Raw genomic sequence first — 17,311 nt, 5'->3', positions numbered from 1 at the left:
TTTTTAAATTATTAAGATACTACTCATTATCGTAATACATAGATAATAAAGATAATGACACAAATATACTTTTCATCAAATTTATTTATATATATAGCATACAAACTAGTTCCATCAACATGACTGCACACAGGAATAATTAAATAGCAGCCAAGAGAGGGTAGACTAGACTTGGAAGAACAAGAGGTTGGGGTTTATGTCCAGTGGAATCTTACGTTGGGGAGGGAATTTGGGAAGGAGATTTGCAATCTGTTTAGCCCTTGGGAAGGAGAATTTGCTTCATACAAGTCTTGGATGAGAATATGCAAGATGAACCGGTAATCTAACCACAGAACACTGCTAACTGGTGAATATGTGAATCGGGCCTCACATTTCTTCTGGATTACAAACCAATTTTGGCTGCACAATTTCATCTATAAACTCAATAAAATTGTTTTCCTGCAGATCTCAGATATGGTGGCTGTGGCACACATCATAAATGCAACCTTAGTCATTCGTCAACTGGATAAATGCTCATTCTGGCAAGATACAAGATGTCTTTAAGCAATCATATATGGTGTTCTTTTGAAATGTTTCAGTTGACATGCCCTGTTTCTATCTTAAAGTTTTCTTCTTTCTCATGTTATATTGTTCACTTAACATGAGCCAAATGTGCAGCGCATTCTGTGACATATTTGACGAGCGTCATTTCATTACAACCTTACAAGATGATGTAAGGATTGTTAAGGCGCTACCGAAGGAATTGGTGTCAATTCCTCGGGCTAGGAAACACTTCACCTCCTGGTCTGGCATGGGTTATTATGAAGAGATGGCTTGATTATGGAAGGACTATCGGGTATAGGAGACTAATTTGTGAAATATTCATTTTTTTTTGTGAAATTTGTTTATGAAACAATACAAGTCTTATAACTATTTAGAACAACAAAGATAAATAAAAGAAGACTACTTGTAACCATACTAAAGAAACACAAATATTCACAAGATTCCCCTCTTTATCCCACAAGACTAAACTAATCAACATCATGACTGCACACAGGAATAATTAGTAGCCAAAAGAGGGTAGACTAGACTTGGAAGAAAAAGAGGTTGGGGTTTATGTCATGTGGAATCTTACGCTGGGAAGGGAATTTTGGGAGGAGTTTTGCAATCTGTTTAGCCCTTATCAGATATGATTCAAACTTATTAATATTGTTCTTGTTTCCTTCAACCACCAGGTCTTTAAATTCCCTTTTTTTGAAAGTCCAACTACCAGTTTTCCAGCTGAAGTGATACAGTGGAAGAAATCGATGGCCGTAAATGGCTAAAAACTCAATTGCCGCAAGAATGAACTCAAATTCCTCGATGAACATGTAGTAGGGGAAGCTAAGTCTTGTCCATCCTGGCTTCACTCCAGCATAGCCCTGCAATTAAAGCATAACAGTAATGACATCAAACTTTGCTATTTACTTGCAGCGGCAATTCGTGAATCTCAGGAACACCAAGCATAAAACCTTCACCTTTTCTATGGCAGATCTGATGGCTAGGGTGCTAGGCTCATTGACATGGAGCAGATTGTGACCATAAGGTCCAGCACAAGCACAGCCACCTCGAGCTTGAATACCAAATACATCGTTAAGGAGTGCTGCTACAAAAGGTCCATGAAGAGGTTTGCCTCTTCTCTTCCCTGTCTCTCTCCACGTATAAAGAGCCTCGCCATTGACGTCTTTGTTATCAGTTCCATCACACTGATCATGTATCATGCCAGTCGAGGAAGAGTTCGAGGTAGAGTATACGAGGAAGGACAGTATAGCCTGTCGCCTGGCAGTCGTGTTACCTAAAACCCATATATTTTTATTTGGGAGGAGCCTGTTTAGTGCCTTTTCTATGTAAATATCCTCTTGTTCTTTAATTACTTGGTGGCTAATATATTCTTTAACCCAGAAAGCCAACGATGCTCTGATGGTTTGGATTATTTGAGGAGTTCCTCCGCTCTCTCTCTCCTCTATATCATTCAAGTACAGTGTATCCTGCATTTGATCATGTAGAAATATTAATCTGAGTTAAAATCTGAGCTAGGGTTAGCTCACTGAGTTTGAGAAAATAGAAGAATATACAGGGCATAGTACCTTTTCACTGAAACCATTTACGTAGTTTACAGTTCCACCTCCACAAGTTGACGGAGCAGAAGATCCCAATTGATAAAGGGCTTTTCTCATCAAAAGTATTCCTGGCGATCCAGGCCCCCCAAGAAATTTGTGTGGGCTAAGAAAAATAGCATCGTAACCATCGAACTTTCCAGATCTCATGTCGATTTTCTCATATGGGCCGCTACATATTCAGATACAATAAATAAAATTAAAATTATGCACGTCATGCATAGATGATTGAAATTAATTTATTGATTAATTTATCGATGAATAAAAAACAAAAGAAGAGGAATAAATTTCGTGTTACCTTGCAGCAAAATCAAAACAAGCAAATCCACCATATTGATGAAGAAGTTGAGAAATTCCTCGAGTGTCCAAGTAAATCCCTGTCACGTTACTACTTGCAGAGAAAGAGCCTAAAATTGGCCTGTTTGCATGTCTGTACGTTTCAAGTCGTCGTCTTAGATCTTCAATGTCTATCAAGCCATTGTCATCTAAACCTATCTCTATCACCTCAGCCAAGCTTTGCCTCCATGAGAGGAGATTCGAGTGGTGCTCATAAGGACCGACAAAAACTACCCATCTCTCTTCTTTACTCAGGCATCTTATCAGCCTCTCTCTCAAAGTTGATGGGACGGCGATCCCAATTACTTCTTGTAATCTTTTAATAGCCGCGGTTGCGCCCGAGCCACAAAACATGATTGCATCATTTTGTCGACCACCCAAGCTTTTCTTGATATATTCAGCAGCTTCATGCAGCATTTTTGTGGTCCGATGACCCACATGACTGTCACTAGTGTGTGTATTCCCTGTACACGTGAATTCTCAAGTCAAACAATGCCTTAATTCATATTCTTGAAAGTCTCGCATCTTCCAAAAGGGTTATGGAAGGTTTCGAGTGTGAGTGCTATATACCCTTGATAACTTGACAATGGAAAAGAGGAAAAAACTATGAAATCTGGCTATAAAATAAAATGAAGGAAGCAAAACAATAATAAGTTACCGTAAAAGGGAAGAACATTGTTGATGATGAAATTCTCAATATAGCGAAGAGATCGACCGGAGGCAGTATGATCGGCGTAGGTGAGTCTTCTTCTACCAAATGGAGAATCAAACTCTACATCATCGCCAACAATTTGAGAGCGCAACCATGCCAGCTTTGTTTCAGTGGAGTTACTCTTTGGGACACCAATCTCTAGTGTTCTAAAGGAGTCAGAGGAACCACAAAGATGTTCGATAGATGACGATATTAAAGAAGATGAAGCACCGCAGCTAAGTGCTGTGACCGACGGTGAGTTGTTCTCCAAAACGGCAAGATCAGTTCTAGTATTTTTTAAGGTCATAACTTGAGCACTATGGGTGGCCTCTCTCAACATGGATTGCTCTACTTCCTTTCCCATGTAACAGAACTAGAAGGAGATGATGATGATGATGATGATGAATGAATGATTTATTTGGAGAAGCTTAGGAGACGAGTATATATTTATAGAGAAATATTACCCCGTGGGTTAAAACTTAAAAGATGGCGGCAAAATTTAACTGATGACTACTCTTCAATTCAAGCGGCTTTTATGTCTATACACGCATGTGGCATTCTATGTTTTGCTACATGTTAAAGTGGGAAGATATAGTTCAAAAATAGGAAAATAAGGGTTTTTAATTTCTAGGAAACTTTGAAATAAAATTCCTTGAGTAACTCTCTGAATAATAATAATAATAATAATAATAATAATAATAATAATAATAATAATAATAATAATAATAATAATAATAATAATCATCTTATATAAATTCAAATAAGGGTTTTATAGTAATCGGGATTCAATTCTAGTTCTTGATGTAGATATCATAATTAACTTTGACAAAATGGTTAAAAAATGAATTTAGTTTATTTGCATGAAAATTAATCTTAAAATAATATTGAAAAGGATAAGAGAGATTTGTCCAAGCTTTTGGCACGCCAAACTAGCCACTTAATAATATGTTTTCTTGAATATTGATATCAAAATTTATATTTATATTTATTCATAAAGTCAAAGAAGGAACTGGATAAATATAAGTGCTTAACCACCAATTTAATGATTGGTATATGAAAAATCTTTATCAATACATTTAATGCTTAAGTACCTAACCAACTTTAATATGAGTTGCAATAACTCAATTTTGAATTCTCCAAAATTCTCTTATATGTTATTTTATTTTTATTTTTATTTTTTTTTTTAAAATAAAATTTTAAAATATTTGTTTCTTGGGTCCATCGCTTTTTTTTCCATAAAAAACAAGTTCACTGGTCAATATAAGTCAAACTATGTCAATCGGGATAAAAATAAGTTTCAGACCATTTCGAGTCAAGACTGTTATTTTTGGTAAAAACCAATCCAACCGGGCAATATCAGTCAAACCATGTCGACCAGGATAAAAAAATGAGTTTTAGGCCATTTCAGGTCAAAATTGTTATTTTATGTCAAAACCGTTTCCACTGTATTAATGTAAGTCAAACCATGTCAACTAGGATACAAAATGAGTTTCAAGCCATTTCAGGTTAAAATTGTTATTTTTTATGAAAACCGATCCCATCGAGCAATACAGGTCAAACCATGTTGACCGGGGTAAAATGACTTTCAAGTTATTTTGGGTTAAAACCATAACCACCAGGTTAATACGGGTCAAATCATATCAATCATGATAAAAAAAATAAATTTCAGTTATTTTTTATCAAAATTGTTATTTTCAATCAAAATTAGATCTAGATGCAGGTTAAAAAATATTTTTTGGTGTTTAAAATTAACTTTATGGTAATCAAAAACTGATTTTTAGCTGTGAAAACAGCTTTTTTTCTGATTTGACTTTTTAGTTTTACTCTTATATGTATTTATTATTATATATAATAAAATTAAATTAATAATACAAAAGGTTTTTTGTTTCAACGGAGCAGTTGATGCACATGTAAGATGGATAAGTGTCTCCTGCCTTGTTTTCTAGAAATAAACATCGTGTCCCCTGCCGTGACTCAAAAACAGTGAAAAGTTTGAAAACAGGAAGAAAGTTAATACGAATGTTAAAAAACGATCCAACTACAGCTATTAATTTATTTAAATATAATTTATTATTGGATTAATAACCTTCCAAGAAGAACGAAGGTTACTCGGAATATTTGAGAACATGCCAATATGCCATGTTAGCATCGCTAATCCCGTTAATGCGAACCGGAGATGGTGCCTAAAGGAATCTACTGATACGCCACTCTGTATTAGGGTTGACAATGAGTATTAAGGCCAGTTTTGGTATTATACGTACTTATATTTGGATTAAAAACTATTATTTATACTCCACTCGTTTTCATCAACTTTATTGAATATTTATAGCATATATCCTACTTATGTGGCATGTAATCTGCCACATGTCAGAAATTTTTATTTTTTTATATAAAAAAATTATATATGTATTTTTTTTTCAATTCATTTATATAGTTTAAAAAATTTAAGTTGGAATCAAAAAATTATATATATACATGTAATAAAATAAATAAAGAACTATAGATACGAATAAATAAATAAATAATTCATTACCAATACATAAAAATAAAACTTGAAATATTGAGAGATAGTGTAAATTAAGAATATTTAATTTCAAAAGATAGGACATTTATCAGGTTGTATTTTTTAAATTTATTTATTAAAATAATTTTTTTTATTCAAACAAACAATATTAGAAATAGAGATGCAAATTAAATTGATTGAATAAAACAAAAAAAAAAAAGAAGAAAACATCATGTAAGGTTGTATATATTAAAAATATTATCTGAAAAATATATATTTTTTTTATTTTCAAAACTAAATTTCATCCATATAAAAGATTAAAAAATATATAGATGAAGAAAAAAATTCTTCAAATTTAAATGCATAGCTAAAAAATCAATTATCATTTTAAAAGATTCTCTAAATAAAATGAAAGAGAGAAATAATACTAATTTAAAAATAAATAAAAAAAATTATAGAAAAAATCACTAATTTAAAAAAAAAATAGAAAAAAGAAGAAGCAAAAGCCAGTCACTATTGGATTTGGCAAGCCAGACCAGCCCGCTAGCCCATTTTATTAGGGACCATGCATGGGCCTGCCTTGGGCCCTTAATTTTTTTTGTCATGTCAACTTCCCTAAACTTTTTTGAAAAAAAAAATTAGACAAGATGCTGTTTGATTTGCCAAGATTTAGGCTACCGTGGTGGCTATAAACCTTTTTTCAACTTATTTTTGACTTAAAACACATATAAAAACACCTAAAAAACCTTGATAAACTTATATATAACTTCTAAAAACCAAAAAATCGAAACCAACTTGAGCTCATATTTGTTTTCTCGCCAACTTTAAAGCAAAAAAAACACCTAATATTAACTCTCTTAGTTAAATTGAACCATTTGACACAAGTATCGTCAATTTTGGTGGGCTAAATTGATATTAATGATATTTTTCTTTCTCTACTGTTAGAATCCAATGATCTCTCCCCCTCCTCTATCAACTATAAATTAAAAAATATAAAAAATAAACTTTTATACCAAATTTAAATTGGAAAAATATCGAGATACTGAAATTGTATAATTTGTTAGATTTTAAAGTCGAAGAACCAAAGTACATCTTTTGCAAACTTATAACACGCCACGCATGTTTGATACCTTTTTCACTTTGATTCCTTTTTTCTCAATCCCACCCTTTCATAAGAAATAAAAATCAATTAGTTTTCAATTAGGACTAAAACGTTGGAAAAAAAAGTCTGAGGACCATATTGAATAACAAAACTTTGCACAACCCATCCATAGTAATGTGTGAGATGATAAATAGTTTAGCGTTGCACAATGAAATACTCAGGCCTATTAGAATTATACTTAATAACATTTGAGATAGATTGAACAATAGCAATCACCTCGTAAACCCAACTTTAAGGCTATTTCGAATTGCATTTCAAACAGTGTTTCTAAAAAAATTCAATTTTTTGTTTAAAATTAACTTTTTTATGTTTTTTTTTTTATCATTTTGATGTGGTGATGTCAAAAATAATTTTTAAAAATAAATAAAAATATTTTTTTGATATATTTCTAAGTAAAAAACAGTTTAAAAGTAATTGCTACTACACTTTTAAACATCCCTGATAAAATTACGTTTATAATTATCAAAAAATATAAAATTAAAAGATAAAAGATTGAAATGTAAAACACACAAAATACATAGCCAATTTCAAATTCATTATAATTTTTATTTTGATTTAAAAATTTATTTTGTTTATTTTTTAGTCATTAATGTTTAGAGAGGATAAAGAAAGTTATTTGAAAATAATTAGGAGAGCGAAAAACATCGGTTAGACCACTTTTTGATAAGAAAAATGAATGAGTTACATTTGATGAGAGTACTTTAATAATGATGTTTTTGCTCTCTTAATATCCCTGAAGAAAAGAGATCAAGCTCGATTTATAGATTTTTCATATGGTTATTTTTTTTTAGTGATTTTGGAGTTAGGTGGTGTGAGAATGTTTTGTGGTGTTTTGAAGGTATTTTTAAATGAAAATGGGTTGCTAAATGGGTTGGCAATCTAAAAAACCCAATCTCGTTATTTTCACCACCACTTTGGTTGCTAAATTTTTGGTTTGTGACCTAGGAGGCGATGCATCGTTCGCCACATCATCTGTTTATTTTTTTTAAAAAAAAAAAATAAAGGTCGCATGCCCCTTTAAAAAGAAAAAAAACATCAATCTCAGTCTGTGAAGATGCAGCAGGCGCAGCAGGTATTGTTATGGTTTGCTTTTCTTTATTTAGATAAATGGGTTTTGCTTTTTGTGCTTCATTTGTTAATGGGCAGAGATGAACTCAATTTTTTTTAAAAAAAAAAAAACAAATCTTACCGGTTCCTTTTTGTTATTTGGAGAATTGGGTTTTCTTTTCTTTTTTTGTTAGTGTTATATATATATATATATATATATATTATATATCCTTAGATGAGATTATGCTGATTCAATAATGTTAGCAAGACTGTTCTTGTCAATTGGGGAATTCTTTATGGTGTGAGTCAAAGGGAAATGGGCCGATGTTTCTCTTTCTTTCTTTCTTTTAATATAAGAGTACTTAGCTTTTGTTCTTTTGGATAACTAGGTGCTTCTTTCATAATTGTTGTTTGGTGGTTGGTTTTGGTCCAGGAAACAGTGGTTCTGCGCTTGAATTTTCTTGTGTTTTTTTGGTGTCAAAATTACTTGGGATATTGCTGATTGGATTGGATTTCGGGGAAGTTTGTTAATGTCTTTCAGTCTAAACCATGTTTGGCTGTTTTATCAGATAAGTTAGTGGAACTGACAATGATCGCATAAGAAAATAGGAAAATCTAGCATTATTGTCGATGTAGAGATTCTATCTTCTCTCAAATTGGGGAGAAATTTTATAGCTCTAGAAGGGATAAATAATTCTGTTTCCATGACAATGTGAAAGGGTTTAAGGTTGTGGTGATGATGACTACCTTTGATTTTATTTTGTTATTATTATTTTTTTGGGGGGTCAGGGGAGGAGTAGGTTGTGGGAGGTTTGTGGTGCTTGGGGTTAACCTTCTGGTAGTAAAATGTTCCAACTACATCTAATCAGCCCGAGCCTGAAACTCTTGGGGTTAATCTTGGAGGATGTCTTACATGCTTCTGTCAAGATTCTCTCTTAAGTAAAGTAAAAAATGTCACTTGAATTCCCTTCTTCAAAAAATAGCTGGAAGCCATGAACGGAAAGGACCCAAGCGGGAGGGGAGCATAAATTGCAAAAGTGCCTGTGTTTTTTACAAGGCCACACCCCATTGAATGTCAATTTGGAAACAGAGGTCAGTATCCTTGTAAGTGCAAATTTTTGAAGACATGGTTCTGTCTGATGAGCATTTTGGGAAGACTGTTGAAAGGCATTAATGTGGGAGGACTACTGCATGATTGATCTACATTCATGTCAATAACAGATGTATTGGATCTGTTATATGCTTGTTTATTATGACAATGTAAATTGTTTCATGAAAGTGGCTTATCTAAACAAGCCACTAATTCTTTTACTACTTACGTTTTTAAAATACAATAGCAAATATCAAAATATCGTTCTTAATTTTCTATGAGCTTTAGTGGGCTCATATCCGTTTCACAAAATAACTGTTGTTAATCTTTATGAGGATGTAAGGTTGCTCTGCTTCCAATTTTGCAGGTGTTGGATGAAAAACTGCGGGCTGCTCCTCTCAGCCATGGCTTGCACTCACGTGTCAAGCCACCAGCTAGACATAAAGGTTCAAAGAATAAACATATACACGTGCCTTCTCTCTTGCTGTTTTATGGGGTCTTTCCATCTGTTCCATGTTTCAATGCGCCTTTCATGTTTAGCTAAACTTGCCTTCTTTCATGAAACCCCGTTGATAATTTCAAATGACCAAAAAGACCTCACATTTCTTCTGGATTACAACCCAATTTTGGCTGCACAATTTCATCTATAAACTCAATAGCCTTGTTTTCCTGCAGATCTCAGATATGGTGGCTGTGGCACACGTCATAAATGCAACCTTAGTCATTCCTCAACTGGATAAACGCTCATTCTGGCGAGATACAAGGTGTCTTTAAGCAATCATATATGGTTTTCTTTCGCTCATTCAGTTGACATGCCCTGTTTCTATCTTAAAGTTTTCTTCTTTCTCATATTATATTGTTCACTTAACATGAGCCAAATGTGCAGCGCATTCTCTGACATATTTGATGAGCGTCATTTCATCACAACCTTACAAGATGATGTAAGGATTGTTAAGGCGCTACCGAAGGAATTGGTGTCAATTCCTCGGGCGAGGAAACACTTCACCTCCTGGTCTGGCATGGGTTATTATGAAGAGATGGCTTGATTATGGAAGGACTATCGGGTATAGGAGACTAATTTGTGAAATATTCATTTTTTTTGTGAAATTTGTTTATGAAACAATACAAGTTTTATAACTATTTAGAACAACAAAGATAAATAAAAGAATACTACTTGTAACCATACTACAGAAACACAAATATTCACAAGATTCCCCTCTTTTGTAAAATTTCATCCCACAAGACTAAACTAATCAACATCATGACTGCACACAGGAATTATTAGTAGCCAAAAGAGGGTAGACTAGACTTGGAAGAACAAGAGGTTGGGGTTTATGTCCTGTGGAATCTTCCGCTGGGAAGAGAATTTGGGAAGGAGATTTGCAATCTGTTTAGCCCTTATCAGATATGATTCAAACTTATTAATATTGCCCTTGTTTTCTTCAACCACTAGGTCTTTAAATTCCCTTTTTTTGAAAGTCCAACTACCAGTTTTCCAGTTGAAGTGATACAATGGGAGAAATCGATGGCCGTAAATGGCTAAAAACTCAATTGCCGCAAGAATGAACTCAAATTCCTCGATGAACATGTAGTAGGGGAAGCTAAGTCTTGTCCATCCTGGCTTCACTCCAGCATAGCCCTGCAATCAAAGCATAACAGTAATGACATCTTGCAGCGGCAATTCGTGAATCTCAGGAACACCAAGCATAAAACCTTCACCTTTTCTATGGCGGATCTGATGGCAAGGGTGCTAGGCTCATTGACTCGGAGCAGATTGTGACCATAAGGTCCAGCACAAGCACAGCCACCTCGAGCTTGAATACCAAATACATCGTTAAGGAGTGCTGCTACAAAAGGTCCATGAAGAGGTTTGCCTCTTCTCTTCCCTGTCTCTCTCCACATATAAAGAGCCTCGCCATTGACGTCTTTGTTATCAGTTCCATCACACAGATCATGTACCGTGCTAGTCGAGGAAGAGTTCGAGGTAGAGTATACGAGGAAGGACAGTATAGCTTGTCGCCTGGCAGTCGTGTTACCTAAAACCCATATATTTTTATTCGGGAGGAGCCTGTTTAGTGCTTTTTCTATGTAAATATCCTTTTGTTCTTTAATTACTTGGTGGCTAATATATTCTTTAACCCAGAAAGCCAACGACGCTCTGATGGTTTGGATTATTTGAGGAGTTCCTCCGCTCTCTCTCTCCTCTATATCTTTCAAGTACAGTGTATCCTGCATTTGATCATGTAGAAATATTAATCTGAGTTAAAATCTGAGCTAGGGTTAGCTCACTGAGTTTGAGAAAATAGAAGAATATACAGGGCATACCTCTTCACTGAAACCATTTACGTAGTTTACAGTTCCACCTCCACAAGTTGACGGAGCAGAAGATCCCAATTGATAAAGGGCTTTTCTCATCAAAAGTATTCCTGGCGATCCAGGCCCCCCAAGAAATTTGTGTGGGCTAAGAAAAATAGCATCATAACCATCAAACTTTCCAGATCTCATGTCGATTTTCTCATATGGGCCGCTACATATTCAGATACAATAAATAAAATTAAATTTATGCACGTCATGCATACATGATTGAAATTAATTTATTGATTATTTTATCGATGAATAAAAAACAAAAGAAAAGGAATAAATTTTATGTTACCTTGCAGCAAAATCAAAACAAGCAAATCCACCATATTGATGAAGAAGTTGAGAAATTCCTCGAGTATCTGAGGAAATCCCTGTCACGTTACTACTTGCAGAGAAAGAGCCTAAAATTGGCCTGTTTGCATGTCTGTACGTTTCAAGTCGTCGTCTTAGATCTTCGATGTCTATCAAGCCATTGTCATCTAAACCTATCTCTATCACTTCAGCTAAGCTTTGCCTCCATGAGAGGAGATTCGAGTGGTGCTCATAAGGACCGACAAAAACTACCCATCTCTCTTCTTTACTCAGGCATCTTATCAGCCTCTCTCTCAAAGTTGATGGCACGGCGATCCCAATTACTTCTTGTAATCTTTTAATAGCCGCGGTTGTGCCGGAGCCACAAAACATGATTGCATCATTTTGTCGACCACCCAAGCATTTCTTGATATATTCAGCAGCTTCATGCAACATTTTTGTGGTCCGATGCCCCACATGACTGTCACTAGTGTGTGTATTCCCTGTACGCGTTAATTCTTAAGAGTTAAGACCTCCAAAGAAAATGAACTTATATTGTTTCGTCAAAAACAGCCGGCAACATTTTTGCTAACGAAAGATCATAAAAAAAGTGAGAAAAGATTTGTCCAAGGAAACAAACAAATGATACACATCACTTGATTTGAATTTACTTTTTTATAGGACAAAAGTCAAGTCAAACGATGCCTTAATTCATATTCTTAAAATTCTCGCATGTTCAAAAAGGGTTATGGAAGGTTTCAAGTGTGAGTGCTATATACCCTTGATGACTTGACAATGGAAAAGAGGAAAAAAAAAATGAAGTCTGGCTATAAAATAAAATGAAGCAAGCAAAACAATAATAAGTTACCGTAAAAGGGAAGAACATTCTTGATGATGAAATTCTCTATATAGCGAAGAGATCGGCCGGAGGCAGTATGATCGGCGTAGGTGAGTCTTCTTCTACCAAATGGAGAATCAAACTCTACATCATCGCCGACAATCTGAGAGCGCAGCCATGCCAGCCTTCTTTCAGTGCAGTTACTCTTTGTGCCACCATTATTTAGAGTTCTAAAGGATTCAGAGGAACCACAAAGATGTTCAATAGATGACGATATTAAAGAAGATGAAGCACCGCAGCTAAGTGCTGTGACCGACGGTGAGTTGTTCTCCAAAACGGTAAGAGTTCTAGTGTTTTTTAAGGTCTTAACTTGAGCAGTACTATGGGTGGTCTGATCTATCAACATGGATTGCTCTACTTCCTTTCCCATGTTACAGAACTAGAAGAAGGAGATGATGATGAATGAATGATTTATTTGGAGAAGCTTAGGAGATGAGTATATATTTATAGAGAAATATTATCACGCGGCAAAACTTAACTAATGACAACTCTTCAATTCAAGTGGCCCTCTATGTTTTGCTACATGTTAATATGGTAAGATAATAGTACAAAAATAGGAAAATAAGGGTTTTTAAATTCTAGAAAACTTTGAAATAAAATTTCTTGAATAACTCTAAAATAATAATCGTGCGTCGTCGTCGTCGTCGTTATTAATCATTTTAATACCAAGATAGATTTTTATTTAGAAAATAATACTTAAAATTTACAAAACATCTTGTTATTGGGTTAATCATTGTTAATGAAAAAAAACACAAAGTTTGATAAGAACCTTTTAAATTCAATTAGCTGAATTGGATCCAGTAACAATAACCTATAGGCAATATAACAAAGGAAATAATGTAGTTTGATACTTCTTGTAAACATAAATGCTATGATCAATCAAATGATTTTAAAATCGGGACAAGCATTATAACTTTTAGTAAATAAAATAAGCAACCATGTGCTCTAGCAACAAAAAAAAAATCTTGCCTTCTCGAGTGTGTTATAAAGGGAAGCAACGAGTCCGCATTGTCTGAGAATGTGATCGTGGTTTTTGATTTTGCGCCTATGGTTTTGCTCTCAGCAGATCAATGCTATACCTCACAGTCTGATTCTACGTTAGATACAAACAAAACAAGATGTCCTCACAAACTTTGATAAACCAATAACGAGAGGTTTAATTTCCTGTGCCTTAGTGTGGAAAATATCCTAACACTTCTGTTGTTCTTTTACTTGTATGTATTAATTGATTTGTGATTCAGTTAATTATAAAGTAATGATGGGAACAGTCATAATTCGTACTGTTCTTTATGAAAATAAAACACCTAAATAACACAACATAAAACCAAATCAGATGCTTAAGAGTATTTTATTAGGATCCTATGACAGTGATATTGTTCAAATCCAGCAAAGTTTTGTTTTTTTTACATGTTTTTTTTCCCACATTTTTTTTCGTTTTTTCCCCTCTCTTTTTTGGGTTTTACATGTTTTTTTTTTCTTTTTTCTTTTTTTCCCAAGATTGTCTTCTTTTTCTTCTTTTTTTTTCTTTTTTTTGTTTTTTTTTAAAATTTTTTTATAGTTTTTTTTTAATATTGAATTGGCCGAAAATTTAGTTATGTAGTTTTTATTCTTTAAAACATTATGAATTGCTACAATGTTTTCCTACATGGTTTTTTTTTTTTTAATTTTTTCTTTTTTTTTTTTTCAAAATGATTTTTGTCGATTTTATTTTTTTACATATTTAGCTTGGTTGAGAATTTTGTTTTGTAGTTTTTTTCTTTAAAATACCGTGGATTGCAACAATTTTTCCTCACATGGTTTTTGCTTTGTTACAGTGTTTCCTCACGTGTTTTTTTTTTTAAATATTTTTGTCAAATGTTTTTTTTTAATATTGAACTGGTTTTGAATTTAGCTTTAACTTTTTCCCACATGTTTTTTTTCTTCTTTGTTTTCTTTTTTTTTCCCCCAAAACTTGTATTCTTTTATTATTATTATTATTATTATTATTATTATTATTTGTTTTTTTTTTCAGAATTATTTTTGTCGATTTTATTTTTTTAATATTGAATTGGTTTAGAATTTAGCTTTGTAGCTTTTTTCTTTAAAATACTGTGGATTGTTATAGTGTTTTCCCCACATAGTTTTTTTTTCCTATGATTTTTTTTCCAGAATTGTCTTTGTAGATTTTTTTTTTTTTTTCATATTGAGATGGTTGAGAATCTAACTTTGTAGTTTTTTTTCCTTTAAAACACTGTAAATTGCTACAGTGTTCCCCCACATAATTTTGTTTTGTTATGATTTTTTTTAAAATTATCTTTATCGATTTTATTATTTTTAATATTGAGCTGGTTGAGAATTACAACTATAGATTTCCTCATGAAACACTATAGATTGCTATAGTGCTTCACTGCATGGTTTTTTTTTTTCTTTGGTTTTTTTTTTTTATGATTTTTTCCAAAATTATCTTTGTCAATTTTATATTTTTAATATTAAGCTGATTAGAAATTTAGTTTTGTAGTTTTTTTCTTGAAAACAATGTGGATTGCAATAATTTTTCTCCATATGATTTTTTTTATTATTTTTTTATAATTTTTTCACAAACTCAAGAAAACGCACAAGCATGCCACAAGCCCGCGGCATCGCGCGGGCATGGCATCTAGTAAAAAATCATAAAGGGTAAGATATTGAAATCTTATACATGATCTTTAGAACTTACATAATAAATAAGCAAGGCTCCATTCTTTATTCCTGTAACGGTCGTGAGCACATGTAGTATGAAATACATGCTATAATAAAGCTTACTCTCTTATCTAAAGAAAAAAAGTGTATGTCATTGCTCTCTTTGTTAGAGGAAATACATGGAAGAGTATACCAGGTAGGATCCGTTATACCACGTTAATACCAAGCTTGGGTGGAATTATGAACTAAGAATTCCAGCAATTAAAAAGTTTTTCTTAGAAAAATATTATTTTTTTTGAAGATTTTCATTTTTTTTTTTGTGATTGTGATTCCTATCATAACAGAAAAAAGTTTCGAACATAAAGTATATATATCAAAGCAAGTGACATTAAACTACAATAAAAAAACACCTTTGAAGAATTAAGCAGTAAAAGACAATTAATAATAACATAGAATAAAATAGTAATAAAGGGAGAAAAAAAATAGTTAAACATAGAGACACTTATGAAAAATCTCTTGAAATAATTATGGGATTGGCTATAGAAAAAATGGCTAATCAGGTCAATAATTATGGGATTGGCTATAGAACAAATAATTAATCCATGTTAATTCATTTAATCTATAATTTATTGTTAAAAAAACATTATCGATTGACCTGATTGATTGTGGTTAAATCTAGTTAAAACTCAATTTAAAAAATTATTTTTTTATGAAGTAGTTTTTTGTTCAAATCCAATATTGTTTTTTATTGTTTTTTTAATATGAATTAACTAAGATGAACTCGGATTAACACGCTTAATCCATGACTCGTGATCTTGTTACATGTTGACAGCTTTTTTCCCTTTTTTCTCTTCATGATGAGGATACAAAAATCACATGGAATATTCTGGAACGAATTATTCCTTAAGATCCTTGTATATTATTCATAGTGTGTTCTACGACCTTCACTTCCTGACTACAATGACTTCTTCTTTGATAGGTATCTTCAAAGGTTGTAAATATTCTCTTAAATAAATACCTGCACATTGTTCCTTATAGACACCTGGGGGTGTTGATAGGGGTCCCTCTGAGGATCAAGTCAGTGCAAGGTATTTTTATATGGAAAAAGACATTAATAAAGGTATTAATGAGTTTTTTATGAAGATAGAGAGGAAGAAGGAGAATAAAATATAGAAGTTAGAGAAGAAGAAGAATGATTATGTTTATATCGTAGAATATAAGGTTTCAAACCTTTTTTTTGTATACCAAAGCTTCCTTTTATATTATCTGACTTGACCTACTTTATACAATGTAGGAGAGGTAGAGATATAATCTTATAATGATAAAATAATATTATCCTACTGCTCATACCATCACATCTAATTAATATAACCATGGACTACTTATTCGTATTTAATAAGATGTGATAAGTATCATAATTACAAACCCAGGTTCGAAATATGAAATGCTCGGTGTGGGTTTACTTTTTGGTTTACATGCATCACTCAAAAGGAGTTGGGTTCAGCTGATAAGCTAAACCCAAAAGAAGATGGGTTCAGCTGATACATTGAACCCAGGTGTATACCGGTTTAGCTAATACATTGAACCCATGTGGGATTGGGTTCAACTAATATGCTAAACCCAGAAGAAGTTAAGCACAATCACGGCATGACCCAACTTGGTGTTGGGTGTAGACGTGTTATGGCCCAACTTAGAGTTGGAAGCGAACGCAACATTGCCTAACACAGATTTAGTGTAGACACGTCACAGCCCAACCTAGAATTGGGTGTAGACACGCCAGAGTTGGGTGCGGACATACCATTGTCCAATTTAGAGTTGGGCATGGATATGGCATGGCTCAATGTGAAGTTAGGTGTGGACGTGTCATGGCCTAACTTAAAGTTAGACACAACCGTACCAAGATCCAACACGGAGTTGGACACAGACGAGCCACGGCCCAACCTAAAGGTCGATGCATACGTTGCCCTTGCCTGAATTAGAGTTGGACTCTCAGAAAAAAAAAAATTTAGGCCATGTTTGTTTCCCGAAAAATAGTTTTCCGAGGAAACCATTTTTCTAAACTTTCATGTATTTGTTTGTTATTAGAAAAGTTGGTCAACGGAAAACACTTTCCGGTCAATAGAAAATACTTTCTAATCA

General features: G+C 33.3%; 3 protein-coding genes across 6 annotated transcripts; 1 reads left to right on the top strand and 2 right to left on the bottom strand.

Annotated features, from left to right (window-relative positions):
- Window positions 1-1,021: 1,021 nt before the first annotated feature.
- Window positions 1,022-3,526, bottom strand: LOC118040383 (uncharacterized). Its single transcript, XM_035047312.2, has 5 exons — window positions 3,130-3,526; window positions 2,434-2,935; window positions 2,106-2,307; window positions 1,497-2,006; window positions 1,022-1,400 (listed from the first exon to the last, which is right to left on the bottom strand). The coding sequence occupies exons 1-5, from the start codon at window positions 3,524-3,526 to the stop codon at window positions 1,065-1,067; spliced, it is 1,947 nt and encodes a 648-aa protein (XP_034903203.1). The 3' UTR covers window positions 1,022-1,064.
- A 3,982-nt stretch (window positions 3,527-7,508) lies between these two features.
- LOC118040362 (O-fucosyltransferase 38) lies at window positions 7,509-10,995 on the top strand. Of its 4 annotated transcripts, XR_004686058.2 has the most exons (5): window positions 7,509-7,899; window positions 9,332-9,410; window positions 9,640-9,728; window positions 9,851-10,832; window positions 10,902-10,995. XR_004686058.2 is itself a non-coding variant. In XM_035047288.2 (4 exons), exons 1-4 carry the CDS (start codon window positions 8,947-8,949, stop codon window positions 10,008-10,010), a joined length of 360 nt encoding a protein of 119 aa, XP_034903179.1. In that variant the 5' UTR covers window positions 7,922-8,946; the 3' UTR covers window positions 10,011-10,147. The 4 variants fall into 4 exon arrangements, 2 of the variants coding, with proteins under 2 accessions (XP_034903179.1, XP_034903180.1); XM_035047288.2 differs by lacking the exons at window positions 7,509-7,899; window positions 10,902-10,995 and adding an exon at window positions 7,922-8,978 and having other exon boundaries at window positions 9,851-10,147; XM_035047289.2 differs by lacking the exons at window positions 7,509-7,899; window positions 10,902-10,995 and adding an exon at window positions 7,925-8,966 and having other exon boundaries at window positions 9,851-10,147.
- LOC118040361 (uncharacterized) lies at window positions 10,268-12,979 on the bottom strand. The gene is made up of 5 exons (XM_035047286.2): window positions 12,485-12,979; window positions 11,618-12,119; window positions 11,290-11,491; window positions 10,684-11,193; window positions 10,268-10,603 (listed from the first exon to the last, which is right to left on the bottom strand). Exons 1-5 carry the CDS (start codon window positions 12,882-12,884, stop codon window positions 10,268-10,270), a joined length of 1,950 nt encoding a protein of 649 aa, XP_034903177.1. The 5' UTR covers window positions 12,885-12,979.
- Window positions 12,980-17,311: the final 4,332 nt, after the last annotated feature.

The sequence above is a fragment of the Populus alba genome, chromosome 7, assembly GCF_005239225.2.
Source record: "Populus alba chromosome 7, ASM523922v2, whole genome shotgun sequence".
Lineage (NCBI taxonomy): Eukaryota > Viridiplantae > Streptophyta > Magnoliopsida > Malpighiales > Salicaceae > Populus > Populus alba.
This window is presented reverse-complemented; position numbering and strand designations above follow the sequence as displayed.

Coding starts and splice junctions, on each gene's coding strand:
- LOC118040383 (XM_035047312.2), bottom strand. CDS start 3,526: ATGGGAAAGGAAGTAGAGCAATCCATGTTGAGAGAGGCCACCCATAGT. Junction 2,936..3,129: donor CAATGTTCTTCCCTTTTACG/GTAACTTATTAT, acceptor TCACGTGTACAG/GGAATACACACACTAGTGAC. Junction 1,401..1,496: donor TCAGATCTGCCATAGAAAAG/GTGAAGGTTTTA, acceptor CTTTAATTGCAG/GGCTATGCTGGAGTGAAGCC.
- LOC118040362 (XM_035047288.2), top strand. CDS start 8,947: ATGTCAATTTGGAAACAGAGGTCAGTATCCTT. Junction 8,979..9,331: donor AAACAGAGGTCAGTATCCTT/GTAAGTGCAAAT, acceptor CCAATTTTGCAG/GTGTTGGATGAAAAACTGCG. Junction 9,411..9,639: donor GCCACCAGCTAGACATAAAG/GTTCAAAGAATA, acceptor GTTTTCCTGCAG/ATCTCAGATATGGTGGCTGT.
- LOC118040361 (XM_035047286.2), bottom strand. CDS start 12,884: ATGGGAAAGGAAGTAGAGCAATCCATGTTGATAGATCAGACCACCCAT. Junction 11,194..11,289: donor TAAATGGTTTCAGTGAAGAG/GTATGCCCTGTA, acceptor GATCAAATGCAG/GATACACTGTACTTGAAAGA. Junction 10,604..10,683: donor TCAGATCCGCCATAGAAAAG/GTGAAGGTTTTA, acceptor CTTTGATTGCAG/GGCTATGCTGGAGTGAAGCC.